Raw genomic sequence first — 16429 nt, forward strand, 5'->3', positions numbered from 1 at the left:
GAGCCCGAATTTTCTCCTGCAGGGAGACGGCTGTGGCTCTCCTTTCCAGGGAAGAGCCGGAAGGAGAAGGGAAGGCTTCTCGGGGGGAGCCCCGTGCAAGCATCACTTTCGAGACACTCAGGTGGTGCCCTGTGCAGCCTGGATGGGGCGGCAGGACAGTTGGGAAGTGTGAGGTCTGGGGACAGGGAGGGGACAGCCCTTCTCTCAGGGTCTGAGGTCAGGAGGAAAGCCCCCTGTGGCCGGATTGAGAAGGACACTGTGATTCTTGCTGCGACTGCCCCCATCACCCCGCATCCGTCCCAGAGGTCCCGAATACACGTTCCCAGGCTCCAGAGCCCTGCGGGTTTGGGTCCTGCAGTCCTCCCATGAGCACGGGTCCAGCCTTCCTTCCCACTCGCTGTGGTGCAAGGGTGCAAGGGTGCTAGCTTCCAGCGGCTTGGTCTTGCTGCCCCAAGAGAATCTCTCTGCTTATGGGGGCAACTGTGTCACCTTGCCTTCAGACGCATGGATGCGCGTCTGTCCTTCCCAAGGCTGCTGTGCCTGGCTCACTCACTTGGTTCCCCAATCTCTGATCTTCATTCAGATTGCTCAGTGCGCAGCTCTGACCACCATCTCTGCCCCACTCCCCAGCTGGTGGCGTGTGCCTCAGTCCTTAGGTTGTTTTGCTTCCTCACGCACCTCTCTTGTCCTGTGCTTCCCTTCCAAGGAAGGCTAGACCCAGGCTGGGGCGCCTAGCTCTGGGGAGAGGGGACATTGGCTACACATTTGCAGCCTTTAGAATCCCTGGATGCTGGCGTCCAGCTGCACCCAGCAGGTGTTGGCGGTAAGAGGTCTCTGAGAAGGGATGGTTAGCGTAGCGTGGCAGCAACTAATTCATACTCTTTACAAACCAGGGAGGCCTTTCTTGAAACAACTGCTTATTCAGATACCCAGCAATTCACGACGAACGGCACATTGGTGACCAGCGGGCACAATCGAGTTCAGGACTGGGGGAGGTTCTCTTGTCGTTTTGTTTTGTTTTCGCCCATGGTTTCATTTTCAAATTGTTGAGTCGGTTTGCCAACATCTACAAATCATCAGATTTCACATTAGATATTAAGATACCCGGCGTCTCTTGCAAAAAAAAAAAAAAAAAAGAGAAGCTTTGGTGACGCCAAGCCGAGGGGTAGGTTTTCCAGTTTGCCGTAGTCCCCACCCATCTCTGCTGTTCACCAGCACTGAGACCAATAACGGAACAGTGGCCATCATTCTTTTTTTACATTGGGGTAAAATTGGTATATGACAGTCGTAAGTGCCAGGTGTACAGTGTTCTGCTTGGACATCTGTCTATGCTATAAAGTGGTCACCCCCAAAAGTCCAGTTAACATCCATCACCGAACAAATGACCCCTCTACCCATTTTGCCCCTCCCCCCAAAGCCCCCTTCCGCTCTGGTCAACATCAGTGGGTTTTCTGTGTCTGTGATTGCACATATGAGTGAAATCATGTGGTTTTTTTTTTTTCCTTCTGCCTTATCTTAATTAGCATGATACCCCTCTAGATCTCTCCATTAGTTCTGCTCTTTTCTTTATTATTTCTTTTCTTCTAACTTCAGGCTTCATTTGTTCTTTTTCTAGTTCCTTTAAGTGTAATGTTAGATTGTTTGAGATTTTTCTTGTTTATCGGGTGGGCCTGGATCGCTATGAACTTGCCTGTTAGAACTGCTTTTGCTGCATCCCGTGGATTTTCTGGGTTTTTTTGTTGTTGTTTGTTATTGTTGTTGTTTTTTTGGTTTTTTTTTGTTTTTTGGGGGGCATTATTTGATTTCTTCTTTATTTTCCGATGAAGAGCCATGTTATTTCATCTCCCCACATTTTTGTGGTTTTTCCAGTTTTCTCCTTGTAATTGATTTTTCGTTTCGTACCATTGTGGTCGGACAGGGTGCTTGATAGGATTTCCATCTTCTTGAATTTTTTGAGACTTGTTCTGTGGCCTAACATTTGATCTCTCCTGGAATATGTTCCATCTGCACTTGAGAAGAATGTGTGCTCTGTTGCCTTTGGATGGAATGTTCTGCGTATCTGTGGCTCGGAGCGTGGATAGAGTGTCTACACCTGTTACTGTCATGTTCCATCCTTCGAAGACCAAGAGTGGGAGGAAAGGCGGGGATCCCCCCTGGCTGAAGAAAAGGAGTTGAGGGTTTTGCCCCACACCACTCCTGGCAGAGTCCCATGCCTGCTTTGAGGGCTGGAGGAGTATTTCTGTTTGTGGGATCCCAGCAAATCCTAATAATCCCTTTTGATCCAGCCATCGGCTATTCAGCACTTCTGTCTGTGGGTCTTGTTGGTGCAACAGTGGTGAGCAAACCCCAGTGCTTTTGACTGTCCTAGAGATAAAGGTAGTCCCTGGGCTGTCTTCCTATGGGAGAAGAGGAGTGTGACCCTAGCAGACAAGGCCAGCGATTGAATGATGTCGAGAGAGATCAGGTTGGCTGCTCAAGCGTATCTGAGGTAACCACACATTCATGCACTGGGAGTCCTTGGGTGAGAATAATATACTAGTTCTTTAAAAAGTATGGGTCAGAGCCAACCACATATGTACATTTCACATCAAGCATTGGTCCCTCAGACTGCTTTCGTCATAGATGGTCACCTCTGGCCTCTGCCCACTTTCTCTCTGGCTGAAAAACTTTAATTACGCTTGTAGACCATTGAGGCAACTTGAGAGAGTGAGTCTTTCCTGAATGTATTTACTTGGAGAGCCCTAGGCCCATGAGAGGCTTGTTTCAGAGACCCAGCCAAGCTACTGATGATCCTTCCCCAAGCCTGTCCGGTTCATTTGTGATTTGGGGGCCCCTGACAGGATTCAGTGTAGAAGTAAGTTCCACGCCCTTCATGGAGCCCAGTGCAGAGCTTGAATTCATGACCCTGAGATCAAGACCTGAGCTAAGATCAAGAGTCAGACACTTAACTGACTGAGCCACCCAGGCACCCCTGCTCTTCCTGTACCCCTCACATGGGTGGCCAGGTGACCCCAGGAAGATACGGCACCCACTTTCTAGGGGGACTGACAAATCCTACTCAGAGACTTGGGGGGATCTCCATCAATACCACGTATGTTCATTGGGTGTGTTTTCTGTATCTGGGGACACATTTGAGTAGGACAGTGTTCTAGATCTTGGGGAGTGAGGACCGCTCATCGTAGGCCATGCAAACAAGAGCAACCATGGAGGTAGGAGTGGACTGGCTCGCATGGGAGGGAAGGTGGGGCTGGGGGCAGGGGCTGGATCTCCTAAGGGACAGAATGAAGGGACGCACCAGGCCCACCAGACAAAGCAGGGCGGGTCCACATCCTCCTGGAGCTTTGAACCCAGGCCGATCTGCCATGCTGCCTCTGCTGCTTCGTGTGGATGGGCGGGGGCTGCCATCCTGCATGGAAGCCGCTCACAGTGACTCAGTTTGTGGTGCTCAGTCAATATCTCTCTTGGGTGTGGTTCATGCCAGCTGCCCATTAGGGCTCTTTTCTGTGGAGATGTTTATCTTGGTACTTCCCTTCCCTCCTCCAGCACCTCTCCCTCCAGTTAGCACATGAGGCCTCCCACGGGCAATCAGCCACCAACTTCTGCCACGGAAGTTGGTAGTTAGGGGCTTGGCCGGTCTTGGCCTCACTCACTGTAACTTCTCCCTGGAGTATTTGCCCTTGGAGAGAGGATTCTTGACAGTCTGTCGGCGGTAGCCTGCAGTGAGGAGGGAATGGCATTGTTCTTGGAGCCGGGACACTGGGTTCAAACTGGTTCTGTGGTCTTCTGAGTCGTGAGACCTTGGGGAAGACCTCCATTTACTCGATTGTAGAAGGAAAATAAGAATACTTCTCTCCAGCGTTCTCGTAAGGGTCAACTAGGCTGTGAGATGTGTAAGTGGCCAGCTTTCCAGAGATGCCGACGGACATGGCGTGGGCTGGGCTCCCTGGATTTTACTGTTCCCTTCTGATGGTCCTCTAAACCCTAATCTTGGCCGCTGAGCATAGGGATTCCATTTCATGTGCAATTCCTCTCGCTCCTTTGATGAGCTTGGTCTGTGTCAGGGATGTTAGAAAGTTCCCATCTGCACAGCTGAGCCCAGGCTGTTGGGAAAACCCAGTGGGTGCCATAGGAGTGACAGTGCTGTGACCTCAGTTGTTGACAGCTTTCCCCAAGGGTTACTCAGTGACTTAACGGGGATGGGAAGGTATGGGGCAAAGCTGACATTTATGCAGTTGCTACTGTGTTTTTGGCCCTCTGGTCTTTGCAAGAATTCTGTGAAGGAGATGGTGGTATTTCCATTTTTACATGCAGGAAAGAGAAAAGATGATTTCAAAGAGGTGAAGTGACTTGCCTGAGGTTACACGGCTGGAAAGCCATGGAAGGTATACTTGAACTTCCTCTGTGCCTGGCTAAAGGTTAGAAGCTGGGGTTGGGGACAAGCCAATGGATGCCTGTGGCTGGTTTCTGGGGGTTGTCTCTGCTGTTTATCCTCGCCCACACCCCCAAAACATGCATGCTCACCTTGTTTTGGAAATCCCTGTTGCAGAGTGGGGGTTGTGGTTTCTAGAAGTTTCTGGAATCTTCCGGACCTCCTCATTGGAATGGGGCTTTGCATTTCAATGAGTGGAAAAAGAGGCCAAAGAGGATTTGCCAAAGGGAAAATCAAGTGCGTTTATTCACTCCCCTTCAGTCCCCTTGTGTACACAGATGTTTCCTCTCTGGGCCCCCTCCCTACACGGGGGCTCACTGGCCACAGACGGATGGGAAGTGGCTCGTGGTTGAGCAGAGAGCTGGACTCATTGGAGGTTGGCTTGCACAGAGCAGTGTTGGGACCGACTTGGGGGCCGTCCTAGGTGGGGCTTTGGCTCTTGCTGAGTTCTGTGTCTAAAACTAGTCCTCTAACCGTGCCAGCAACATCAGCACCAAATTTAGGGTGGCCGGAGAGCAAGAAGGTGGGGGCTCTGCGCTGGGCTGGGGGACACTTGGCATCCAGTTTCCATCTGTCTCTGGGCTCAGTTTCCCAATCTGTGAAATGGCAGCATGGGATCAAATGATCTCTGGGGTCCCTTCCATCTAATTTTTGTGTCCGCCTTGCATTGGACCAGAAAGTTCTTTACTGTTGCCCATTTTGTCTTAATTCATTTTCTTAAAAATAACCCTCCCAAGTCTCCTTATCATTTGAAACATAGTATAACGAACTCATTTTACGGGATGGCAACTGAGAAGGGAGCTATCAAGGGGGATTTTATTAGCAAATATTGTCTAAATATTTGAAATAGGGCTGTATTTGTACATTAGTTCATAATGGAATAAAGTAAAAGATTAAAAAAACGCATTAAAATTGGGGTACCTGGGTGTCTCAGTCATTTAAGCATCTGACTCTTGATTTCAGCTCAGGTCATGATACCAGGGTTGTGAGCTTGAGCCCCGCATTGGGCTCTGTGCTGTGGGGAGCTGGCTTAAGTTTCTCTCTCTCCCTCTCCCTCTGCCCCTTCTCCCCTCAAAAAAAAGCATTAAAATTAATATGCTCATTACAGAAAATGGAAAAATAAAGAAAAACAGGAATAAGAAAGAATATTTTGCATTCTTTTCATTCCCCCCCCCTTTTTTGGGCTGTATATATTTGTCTACATAATTGGGATCATATGGTATATTTTAGAATTGGATATGCTGATTTGGGTGGAAGGCAGTGTTTTCCTGACTGTAAAAATAATTTTATAAACACGTTTAAAAAAAAAAAAAGAAAAATGTTGACTTGCACGGTTAAAAGTAAATAAACCTTTTAAATGTGATAAAATGAAAACAAGTAAAACAGTTGGAGAAATCCCAGACTACAGCGATGACCTGCGTTCACATTTTCCTGTGTTCCCTCCGTGTTTCATTGGCGGGGGTGGGGGATGGGGTGTGGGGCACATCATTTCCCACCTTTGACATCGTGCAGCGTGCTTGGGTTCTTAAAGCGGGAATAGCTCTTAGAAGGTGATACGAAAGGGGGTTTTGGTGACCGAGAGCATTTTCCGTTGGGTGGCTGATTGGTCTTTCCTGATCTGGGGAGGAGGGATGGCTTGGTTCATTCAGTGGGAGTTTTAATTATGCCAAAGGTCATTCTTCTAGTTCCTGAGCAAACAGAGCAAACATTCTTCGAGTTCCTCTACACAGCACGGCATCTCTGGGGTGCTTGTCCCCAAAGGTCCAGTGGCTACCACAGTGTCAGTGCATGCTTGGGCAGAAAATACAGGATTGGGGAACGGTGCTCCCCACACATGGCTGGAGGCTTCCTCTGTCTTGGCCTTGAAGGATGTTGCAGGAGACCTGGGTAGCCTGATGGCAGGAGGAGGACAGCTGAGGGAGACATCGGTCACTGGGCTTCACCCCACTGGCTGGGTTTCTGAGCTGGGGGTCTACACCGAGTAAGAAATGCCTCACGGATGCATTTCTATGGCGATTCCCCGGGGCCCTCACACTTACGTTGATCTCTCTCTCAGTGCCTGGAGAGTACGTGGGTGGTTTGTTCACCTGCGTGCTTCGAGAATGCTTTCTGTCTCTTTCATGTGAAATATTGCTACAGCTTGGCTGGATGTATATGTCTTGAATCTCCGATGTTCGGAACAAAAACTCATGTTTGCAGCTCAGTTTGGTCCACCCTTCGGCAAAGGCTTATTGAACTCCCACAGTGATGAACGAGACAATGACCACGCCCCATGAAGCTTTGACTTGGGTGGGAATATGCCTTCTTGCACTTTCTAGCACTTTCAGAGGGCTGATGCCAGCCCCTTGGCCAGTCCCTGCCTTATGGAGCTTTGATTCCCATGGGAAGTGCCCATAGTAGCAGCAGAAGAAAAGTCTGAGGAACCACGGATTTCCCAGGCAACCTTTCTCTTTGCCTCTTGGCGGCCATGATTTTTAAAATTCTCTGTTATGGGGCGCCTGGGTGGCACAGCGGTTAAGCGTCTGCCTTCGGCTCAGGGCGTGATCCTGACGTTCTGGGATCGAGCCCCACATGAGGCTCCTCCGCTATGAGCCTGCTTCTTCCTCTCCCACTCCCCCTGCTTGTGTTCCCTCTCTCGCTGGCTGTCTCTGTCTCTGTCGAATAAATAAATAAAATCTTTAAAAATAAAATAAAATTCTCTGTTATTTTTGCAGTTCATTATTGATTTTCGTCTATGTGGTCCGGTCTTTTCTAATGGAACACTTCCTAAACGTGCATTACTTTTTCATTTCCTTTTTTTTTTTTTTTTTTAAACCTTTGCAGTTTGGGGAGATCCTTTGAAGGCCTGCATTTTATTGATTTAACTTTTTAAAAATCTTCATTTACCCACAACCCCTAATGTGGATTTAAGTGAGCGATTTTGGTACAGTCCTGATCTCATCTGTTTTTGTTTTTGTGTCATCCTTCTTATTTTGGCCATCTTTTTCCGTAACAATTTTCTGTTCCTCTTTCAAAGAGGATTTCTTGCTTTCTTGCAGTTTCCTGACGTTGTCTTCTGAATTGCCTTCGGAGAGGTGCTCTTCCCTTGAGCCTTTAGGGTGGTGCTTTCTCACCCTTTCCCCGTGTTCCCGTGCTCCTCTCTTCCTTCTCCAGCAAGGTGGTGTCTGTGTAGACGTTGCATGTACCGTCGGACGCCATGTACATTGTGTATCGTTGGCCTTGGCACTGTGCATGCAGGGAAGGTTGAATCCCCTTCAGAGGTGCTTACCTGTAGGGTCGGTGGTGCGCACACCTCAAAGCCAGGGCTGTCACGTGGCCCTCACTGTGGGAAGTCCTCCGTTTCTCCCTGGACTGCCCTCTTAGGCCTCCCAGCGGTGACTCGGGCACACACTGGCGACCTCGCCCCTGCAGTTGTGGGTATGTGGTCAGTGGAGAATTCGAGCCTGGTTTTCTAGGTTTCAAAAAAGAACCTCCGTAGACCGTGTCACGGCTGCTCTGTGGTCATTTTACACATAGCCTGGAACTGTTTCTTTAAGTGGGCCGAGGTTACCACTAAGGATATCGTAAGATCCTTGTAGACCGTGTTGTGATGACAGTTTTTAAGGCACGTTTATTTACGTGTGTAATAGGGAAGGTAACCAACCTCATCACCTCCGTATTCCGTAGCTGTTACTGCTTAGGGTCAGGCTAAATTCAAGCTCGTTATAAGACAGATAAAAAAAAATCCTGGGTAAATAATAGGGCAGCTTGAGGCATAGTGATGGCAGAGTTGAGACAGGGGAACATGAATGGCCGGAGTTTGGTGGGGGATGATGACCTGAGGTATCCCTTGGGTCCGGACCCAAGCCTGTTAGAGTGGGTGCCATTTCTGATGTGTCCACTTGATCTTGGGACTCTTTTGTGGAGTGGAACACATGGGAACCTCAGGAGGGGCCTCGGACCCACCCTCGCTGAGGGCAAGAAGCAAGCTGCCAGGCCCCTCATAGGAGCCATCCATGGGCCCAGTGGGCCCGGGCCACCCACTGCCTCCTCACAGCCCTGTCCTCTCTCTCCTCCCTCTTCTATAATGGCATCTGTCTCAATGTCTTACCTCCCGTCCCCGCATGTCCTCAGGCTCCCCAGCTCCTCATATGCTTGGGACTAGATTTCCACACCCACCTCACTCGCCTGCTCCTCTTTCTAGAATTGGCAGGGGGAGCATCCCTCCATCATCGGTGAGCGTCTTCTTCCGTCTCTCTCGTGGACACCACTACCTGTTCTTGTGACCCCGTCCTCATGTGCTTTCTAGAACTCATTCCCAGAACTCGCGTCCAATTCTTGCCCATCATGGAGCCAGCCCCCGAGTGGGAGGGTCAAGGCCGCATTGGAGAGGAGAAGCACGGAGACCTGGTTCTTGCCTTTGAGGGTCTCGGAGAGGGGCCCAGGGCGTGCTGTCTGTACTTATGGGGGGGCACGCGGCGGGGGGGGATTGGGCCCAAGGAGGGTCAGGGGGAAGTCATTCTGCTGCTAAGTGAGAGCACTTCTCGGGGCTCAGCTCTCCATTCTTGCTTCATAAACTGAGTCCGCATGCGCGATACCCCAGTCCCATGTGTCAAGGGCCACACACAGCCCAGCTGCACCCTGATCAAGCACTCGGAGCTTGAGTATGGAGGCCTTTGTAAATGCTACTGTATATCCCCAATCTGGCTTCTACCATCGCCGGATCTCCCTGAGTTCTGGGTCCAGCTTCTCTTGTCCCCTTCAGGGTAGCCTTTTACTTCCTCCCACTCCCCCCACATCTGCTCAGTCACTGAGGCCTATTCTTCTTCTCACTTACTGCCCCTCCATTCCGGTCAAGCCCTTCCTTTTCATCTGTGCTGTCAGGCCAAGGCTGTATCTTCTGAGAAGCCTTCTCCGACCGCCCCAGCCGAGCACGATCTCGTCCTTCTCTGGATTCTGAAAGCTCTTATTGTCTGCCGACTTTATCGCTTGGCCCTTACGACGGACTCCCTTGTGTAGTTATTTCTGCTTTTCCCCTTGTGTCTGTCTGTGCCTTATCTTCCAACTTGTAGAAGCCAAGTCCCTCTTGTATTACACTTGCCCGCGTCTTCCACAGCATTTGGGAAGAGGTTGCTGGTAACCACCAGTTGCTTGATTGATCTATAGCCAAGGGGCTGCCTATGACGGGGTTGGGAGTGTCTTCGAGACCCCCCCCCCAAGATTGCATGGTCTGGTGAATAATTTTTCCCTTCACGACCTCATGAAGCCTTTAGAAAATGTGAGTCATCGCCCTACCCCGTCTTTCTTATTAATTATTGTGATAAGACAACACGACTCGTGGTACTGAGGACAAGGGTTTTCAGCTCACTTGAGACAACGAATAATAGCAACGGGGTTGGCTGCATCGGACTCCATGAAACTTGGGGAAAATGGAGCTCCGTGGAAGTGATTGTCGGTCTTCCCTTTTTTGGATCACGAGTTTCCCTCTGTCCCTCGTTTGTCCACGTGACCCCTGATGTAGGAACCTACCTATTTGCAGAGACCACAAGGAGAACAATTTGCGCTTTTCTGAAGCCAACTCAAATGATAGAAGATTATCTATAAAGCAAAACTCAAGGGACCTCTGGTTTGAGATGCTGGGATCACCCCAAACCATAAACCCCTGAGAATGTCTTTATGAGTTTTATACACCCCGAGATACTCGTGTTGGTGAATCCTAAAGGATAAAACATTTGTGGGCCTCTGGTTTGTTCTGCTTAGCTCAGGTCAGAGCAGATTAGCCTCCCGGTTCATAAAGATCCAGAAAGATCTCTCGCCATTGGCTGGAGGCCGTCCTGGGAACCGTGATGACAATCTCTGTGTGTTGCCTATAGCGGTGCGTTATTGTCTGTGCTTGTATCTATTCATGCGTGTGATGCAGTGTCAAAGCTGAATAGCCTTAAAACTGTCCCCTCTTTGCTGTTATAAAACCAAAAAGTTATGGTCTGTGAGAGCTTCCATGGGTATTTTAATTCCACGAAACCCGAAGGACCCAAGGCGAAGGACTTGGCTGTCTGGGTGTGGATGCAATTTTGCTTTTACCTTCTTGTGGGTGGGAGCCCTTTTCCAGGAGCAGAGACGAACCATACTTCTGTCCGGGCCTTCCGCTGGCAGGGCTGCCCTCCAAGGTCACGGTGTGGTGACCACCAGGTCCCCCTTCCCACACCAAGGGAGGAAGAGGACAGTAACTCAGCCCTTGGAGGACTCCTCACCTCTCACTTTATAAATGTAGATTTAAGCCTCGAATTTCTCTTGTGTTTAGGAAGAGAGAAAGGAGGCGATGGATCCCATAACTGGTTTTCTCCCCTACATTTTTCTTTTTATACCCTGGTGTCGGGATGATTTCTCCAAAGCACAACATTGGTGGTGTTTCCTCCCGTGCTACAAACCCGTCAGTGTTTTCCGGCTTACAGATAGGAGTCTGATTTCTTAGCCTTGGTGCTCTCGTGGTCTCTCACAACTGGACTCCATCCGTAACTACTCCTTCTGTCACCTTCTATGCCCTTGAATCCTGATGGAAGTGACCCTCACGTCTGCCCACACTGCTTCCCCTCCGGGCCTTTGCTCCTGTGGCCACGTGGCCTGGAGTATCATTCCCTTAGTTCATTCCTCCTACCCATCCATCCCGACCCATCCCGAGAGCCTCTGTTTACTCCTCTGTTAAATGGGGACGATACTAGAAACCTCCTTGTTGGCTTGTTGGACGAATTACAGGACCCAAGGCACAGAGTGAGAGCTCGCTCGTTGTCACCCCTGCAGCGGATCGGAGCCTGACAAGCAGAGCGGGGAAGTAGAGCCCGCCGAGCAGCCCACCCCAGGCTTTGAGAAGGAAGAGATGAGCTCTGCCTCTAGGGGTGGAAAGAAAAGACCAGAAAGGAGGAAGTCCATGTGTCCAGGGGGAGGCATGTTGCCACTGGCCCTCTAAGTGTGCCCCCCCAGCAGACAAGCCTGTGGTTGACATTAGGATGCTGGCTTTGCTGCCTCAGTTTCCCCAAGACTGAACACTGAAGCTGACAGAGGCCCCGGCCTTGTCTTCTCATCAGCTTCACCAGCAGCCTGGGGAGGCTTCTCTCTGGGTGCATACTTTGCCTCTCCGGAGGTTGTGTCCCCAGGTATCTCATGATGTGGCTTATGTCACACTGGCCGGGGGCCCTTGATCTAAACTCTCTCTGTGGGTCCCGGACGTGTGTGTGTGTGTGTGTGTGTGTGTGTGTGTGTGTGTTAAAACAGACATGACATAAAATCTACCCTTTTAACCATTTTTTTTAAAGATTTTATTTTATTTATTTGACAGAGAGAGACAGCCAGCGAGAGAGGGAACACAAGCAGGGGGAGTGGGAGAGGAAGAAGCAGGCTCCCAGCGGAGGAGCCTGATGCGGGGCTCGATCCCAGGACCCGGGGATCACGCCCTGAGCCGAAGGCAGGCACTCAACGACTGTGCCACCCAGGCGCCCCAACCCTTTTAATCATTTTTAAGCATAGAGTTCTGTGGCATCAAGCGCCTTCACAATGTCATGCACCCGTCACCATCCGCCTCCAGACTCTGTCATCTTGCTAACGGACACTCTCTCTCCATTAAACACTAATGCCCCATCCCCAGCCCCTTGCCCCTTTCTCTCGTCTCCCCCTGGCCCTTGGCAATCGCCACTCTATTTTTTTGGTCTCTATGAATTTATTCTATTCTAAGCCCCTCCTAAAGTTGGATCCCACAGTATCTGCCTATTCGTGACTGGGCTCTCCTGCTTCACCTAATGTCTCTAGGCTCACCTGCACCGGAGCCTGGGTCGGGATTTCCTTTCTACGGTTGAACACCATGCCACTGTGTAGATACACGCCACGTTTTGTTTATCCGTTCATCCATGAGCAGACACACTTGGGTTGTGTGCATTCTCTTGGGTGAATACGTGGAAGTGGAATTGCTGGAGCCAATGGTAATTCTGTGTGTCCCTTTTTCAGGAGCCGCCATATTGTTTTCCATGGTGTCTGCTCCATTTTACATTCCCACCAGCAAGGTTCCACTTTGCCCACCTCCTCGCCTGGGCCTCCTCTTCTCTGACCTTTCTGGTTTTATTCATTTGTTTGTTGGTAGTGGCTGTCCTCGTGGGTGGGAGGCGATTCCTCATTTGGGTTTTCATGTGCATTTCCCTAGTGAGGAGTAATACTGAGCACCTTTCCGTATGCCCATTGGCCATTTGTATGCCTTCTTGGGAAAACTGCCCTTTGCCCATGTTTTTGTGTGTGACCGGGGAAACTTCAGCTCCTACTCTTTCAGCCACTGTTGATCGTAACAAAAACAACTGGCTTTATTGGATACTTTGGTCCACTTTGCTCTGTGCTCAGTGTTTATGTGGATTTCCCCCCTTAATCCTCCCAACAACCTTTTGAGACAGGCACTGCCAGTCATCTCCTTTTTACAGTCAAAGAAATCCGAAGCTTCGAGGCCCTACCCGAGGTATCACAGCTGGTAGGTAGTGACTACAAGAGCTCAAGAGTCCTCAGACTCTGTCCCTAGGTGATCGTTCTGATTTCCTAGCCCCGACCCGAGGAGCTGGCACGGAACCCTCTTCATAAATACACAGTTCCCCCATACATTTGAGAGAATGCTATTTATAGGAAACCATCCAGACCTCACAACTTCGCGATCCCTCGGGAAAACCATATTTACTTCGATAGCAAGGCTCATTTCCTGAAATCACAAAGGTTTACATTGAAAGCATAGAAATGTGTGGATTTGAAGTGCTACCCTTCAGCTGCTCGAAAAGCTGTCTGAGTGGAGTGATTTGATATATTCACGCAGGATCCAAGTCTCTTGCTTGAACTCATTCAGTTGGTGACGCCATATTGAGCTCAGGGTCCAGTCCTTCCTCCACTTGCAGCCAACAGCTTTGTGACCCTAAAGCCCTTTTCCTCTGAGACGCATGTCATCGCCCCTCTGGTCACCCACTGTGTCCAGGTTTGGAGATGGCGAGGGAAAAAGAGCGAAGGCGGGAGACCCTCGTCTTGCCCCTCTGGGGGCACCAGCTTTTCAGCCCGGATGGGTCTAACACAGAGTTTCTTTGGGGGAGCATTCCTCATTCTTCGTAGGTTGGTTTTTATCTGGCCTTGGGTTCACACAGCTGGGGCTGGGGCCGAGGCCAGAGCCGTGACTTAGGGTTGGGAAGAAGTTGGCGGAACATTCCCCAGCAGGGCTTGGGCAGGCCCAGGGAGTCCCGCCTAAAATATAGTGGACAAAGGAGCTCTTGTCCCCAGGCCTGGGGGTGGGAGGCATCTGGTCAGTGACACAAGCTTGGCCATTGTATGTCGTGACCTCGGCCAACTTTTTTTTAGCTGAGAAAGGGGAAAAAGAGAGAGAGTGAAAAAAAATTAAAGAAAAAAAAGCCTCCAGAAACTTCGCAACTGGAAAGTCCAGAATGCGTCGTTGATTTCCTCACAGGACCTGGAGCAGATTTGGAAGGAACTGTGCAATGTAGCCTGTTCTTTGTGAAAGAACGGCAGCGCTGAAAGCCACAGGAACGCCCTCTGGGGTGTCCCCGGCACTGACCCTTGGCACGGTGGCTTGCATCAGCCCCATTTCCCGCAGAGGGTGCCATGGAGAGGAAGCTGGCAGGGGCCTGGCCCTGGGTCTGGGGACTCCACGCGGGACCCAGGACTCTGCTCTGAGTTAGCAGCCCTGCAGGGAAGAAGATTAGCTCTTCTCTGATGGTAAGAATCGATCCGAAAGGCTCAGCTTTTTCTGCGTGTTTCTGAACTAACTTGGGTATTTTCGGACCTCTGAGAAGGGGAGCTTAGAAGCCCTCAGGGGGCCCAGTGCTCCTGTAAGGCATGAGCTGGGAGAAGAAGACTTGTGTGAGATCGGGAAGGGGGAGGAACAAGATGTGATGTCAAAAGCAGTTGTTGGTGGAGGGAGAGGGAGGCAGCTGCCCAGTTACCTGGGCCGTGGTTCCGTGGAGATGTGTGACCATGTGGTGGCGTGGCTTGTGGGGACTGACGGCCGCATCTCACCTCCCTCACTTCTCCCAGATCTGAAGCTTGGCTTCTACTGGTCTGCCCACCTGCTGTCTACACGGCCTGGTTCCAGCCGGGACTGTCTGAAGGGAAAGCTTGTTGGGGGTACCCCCTGGGTAGTCGAGTTGTCTGCCCAGAGAGCCTGGTGTCTATATTGTGGTTCTGGGCTGTGCTGGGTGCTTCTGTCTGGTTTGGTGGTGGCAGGGGTGGGCCATGGTAACGGGCATGCATGGATGCTGTCCTGAGACTTAAGAATGGCATAGCCTTATTTTGCCCATCTTCCTGCCTCTGGAAGTTAGACACCCCCCTTTCTTGGAAAGAGGGACCTCCCATCAGCCAAGACTCTGGTGACCACTCTCTGAAGGCTCTGGACAGCCAAGGGGGGTCCGATTCGAATGGGAAGCCTCATCTGTGTCTGCAACCAGCCTTCTTCCAGAATGTTGTCTCCTGCCCACTGGGTCAGACAGCACCTCTCATTTTGGTGTGGCTTCTGATGAAGGCCTGAAACTGTGCCAGGAAGAGGGAGATAGTGCTCGTCATTCGAGGGCACCTGGAAAGTTCACAGCAGGGCTTCTCGGAGATTAAAGCGCGTCTGAATCGCCCAGGGACCTTTAACATACAGAGCCTGGTGCTCGGGGGGAGCCTGGGACTCTGCATTCGTAGCCAGTTCCCAGAGGACAGCCCTGAGGCTGGTACAGGGTCCACGCTTGGGGAAGGACGGTCTGTAAAGAAACCAGACCCATCAGTCATGTTCTGATGGGAGTACTGGGAGCACTGGTGGGTTCTCATGGGTCTGGCCTTGGCTGTGGGCCGTGGCAGGGAAGTTCACGGAGAAGAAGGCATCAGCCAAGAAGATGTACCCAGAGGGGCGTTCAGGGAGCGGGGTGAGAGCCCAGGGAAGCCTCTTGGCAGAGACGGGGGCATGCTGTGCCCGAGCTGACGTGGTGGGTATGTTCAGGTCCTGGTGTGGTGCGTGGTGAACAGCTTGTCTGCTGGTAGCCTCAGAACAGGCCTGTGTCGCGGGGGGCGCCTGGGTGGTTCAGTCGGTTAAGGTCATGATCTCAGGGTCCTGGGATTGAGCCCCGCGTCAGGCTCCCTGCTCAGTGGGGAGTCTCCTTTCTCCCTCTGCACTTCCCCCTGCTTGTGCTCTCTCTCTCTCTCAAATAAATAAATAAAATCCTCAAACAAACAACTAAAAAGAACAAGCCTGTGTGGGGTGTGGGGCGAGTTCCAGCTTCAGACACAGGGGAGCCCAGGATGCCGGGGCAGGAATCTGGTCGCTGGGCAGATAGAGCTCAGCCTTGAGTGTGGCTCTCGGAATGACAGGCAAGGGGCTGACATAGGTCCATCAGACTAGAAGAACTCCCCGAAACTCGCCGCGGTGAGACGAAGAGCCACAGTCTGAGGGTCTGAGGCAGAATCCCAGTGTTCGGGGCCCAGTCTGCTGCCGTGAACCCGTGTCTACCCTTGCACGAGACTTTCCCCTCTTACAAAACAGCACGTCCTTACAAAGCAGGTGTACTAAGACCGACATCAGAATCCTTGCGTCTTAGAAAAGAGAGAAAGAGAAACCAAAGGAAGCCCTAGGAGACCATCTGGTCCAACTTCTGTATTTTCGAGATAAGGAAATCGAGGCCTCCCCGCAGAGGTGAAGTGTTTGCTCAAGATCTCACAGCAAGACAGCAGCAGCCCCCGCCGGGCACGCCGGCCTCCCCGCTCACATCCCGTGTGTTCTCTGCACGGGGCCCCCAGAGCAGTGGTGGGTCCCCGCTCTCAGCAGTGGTGTCCCCGGCTGTCACCGTCTGTCTGGTTTTCTGTGCACCAGACGTGGATCTTCAAACACGTCCGCTGCCCTGGGTTGGTTGGAACTGTACCCCTTGCTGACTGTGCAAGCAGTTCCAGCCTCGATTAGCCTTAATCTCCCTCCAGTGCCCGGAGCTCAGAAGCAATTAGGACGCCCTGGGAACCAGCTCTCAG

General features: G+C 51.2%; 1 protein-coding gene across 5 annotated transcripts in view; it reads left to right on the forward strand.

Annotated features, from left to right (window-relative positions):
- GAS7 (growth arrest specific 7) overlaps positions 1-16429 on the forward strand; it is a 202859-nt gene that overhangs the window by 89676 nt on the left and 96754 nt on the right. The window contains exon 1 of one of the 5 annotated variants that reach the window (XM_044391831.3): positions 13178-14149. The exons of the other annotated variants lie outside the window; for them this stretch is intronic. Within the exon in view, the coding sequence (XP_044247766.1) occupies positions 14147-14149 (3 nt within the window). The 5' untranslated portion in view covers positions 13178-14146. Of the gene's footprint in view, positions 1-13177; positions 14150-16429 lie in introns of those variants that run through there. 5 annotated transcript variants of the gene reach the window in all.

This window comes from Ursus arctos, unplaced genomic scaffold, assembly GCF_023065955.2.
Source record: "Ursus arctos isolate Adak ecotype North America unplaced genomic scaffold, UrsArc2.0 scaffold_14, whole genome shotgun sequence".
Lineage (NCBI taxonomy): Eukaryota > Metazoa > Chordata > Mammalia > Carnivora > Ursidae > Ursus > Ursus arctos.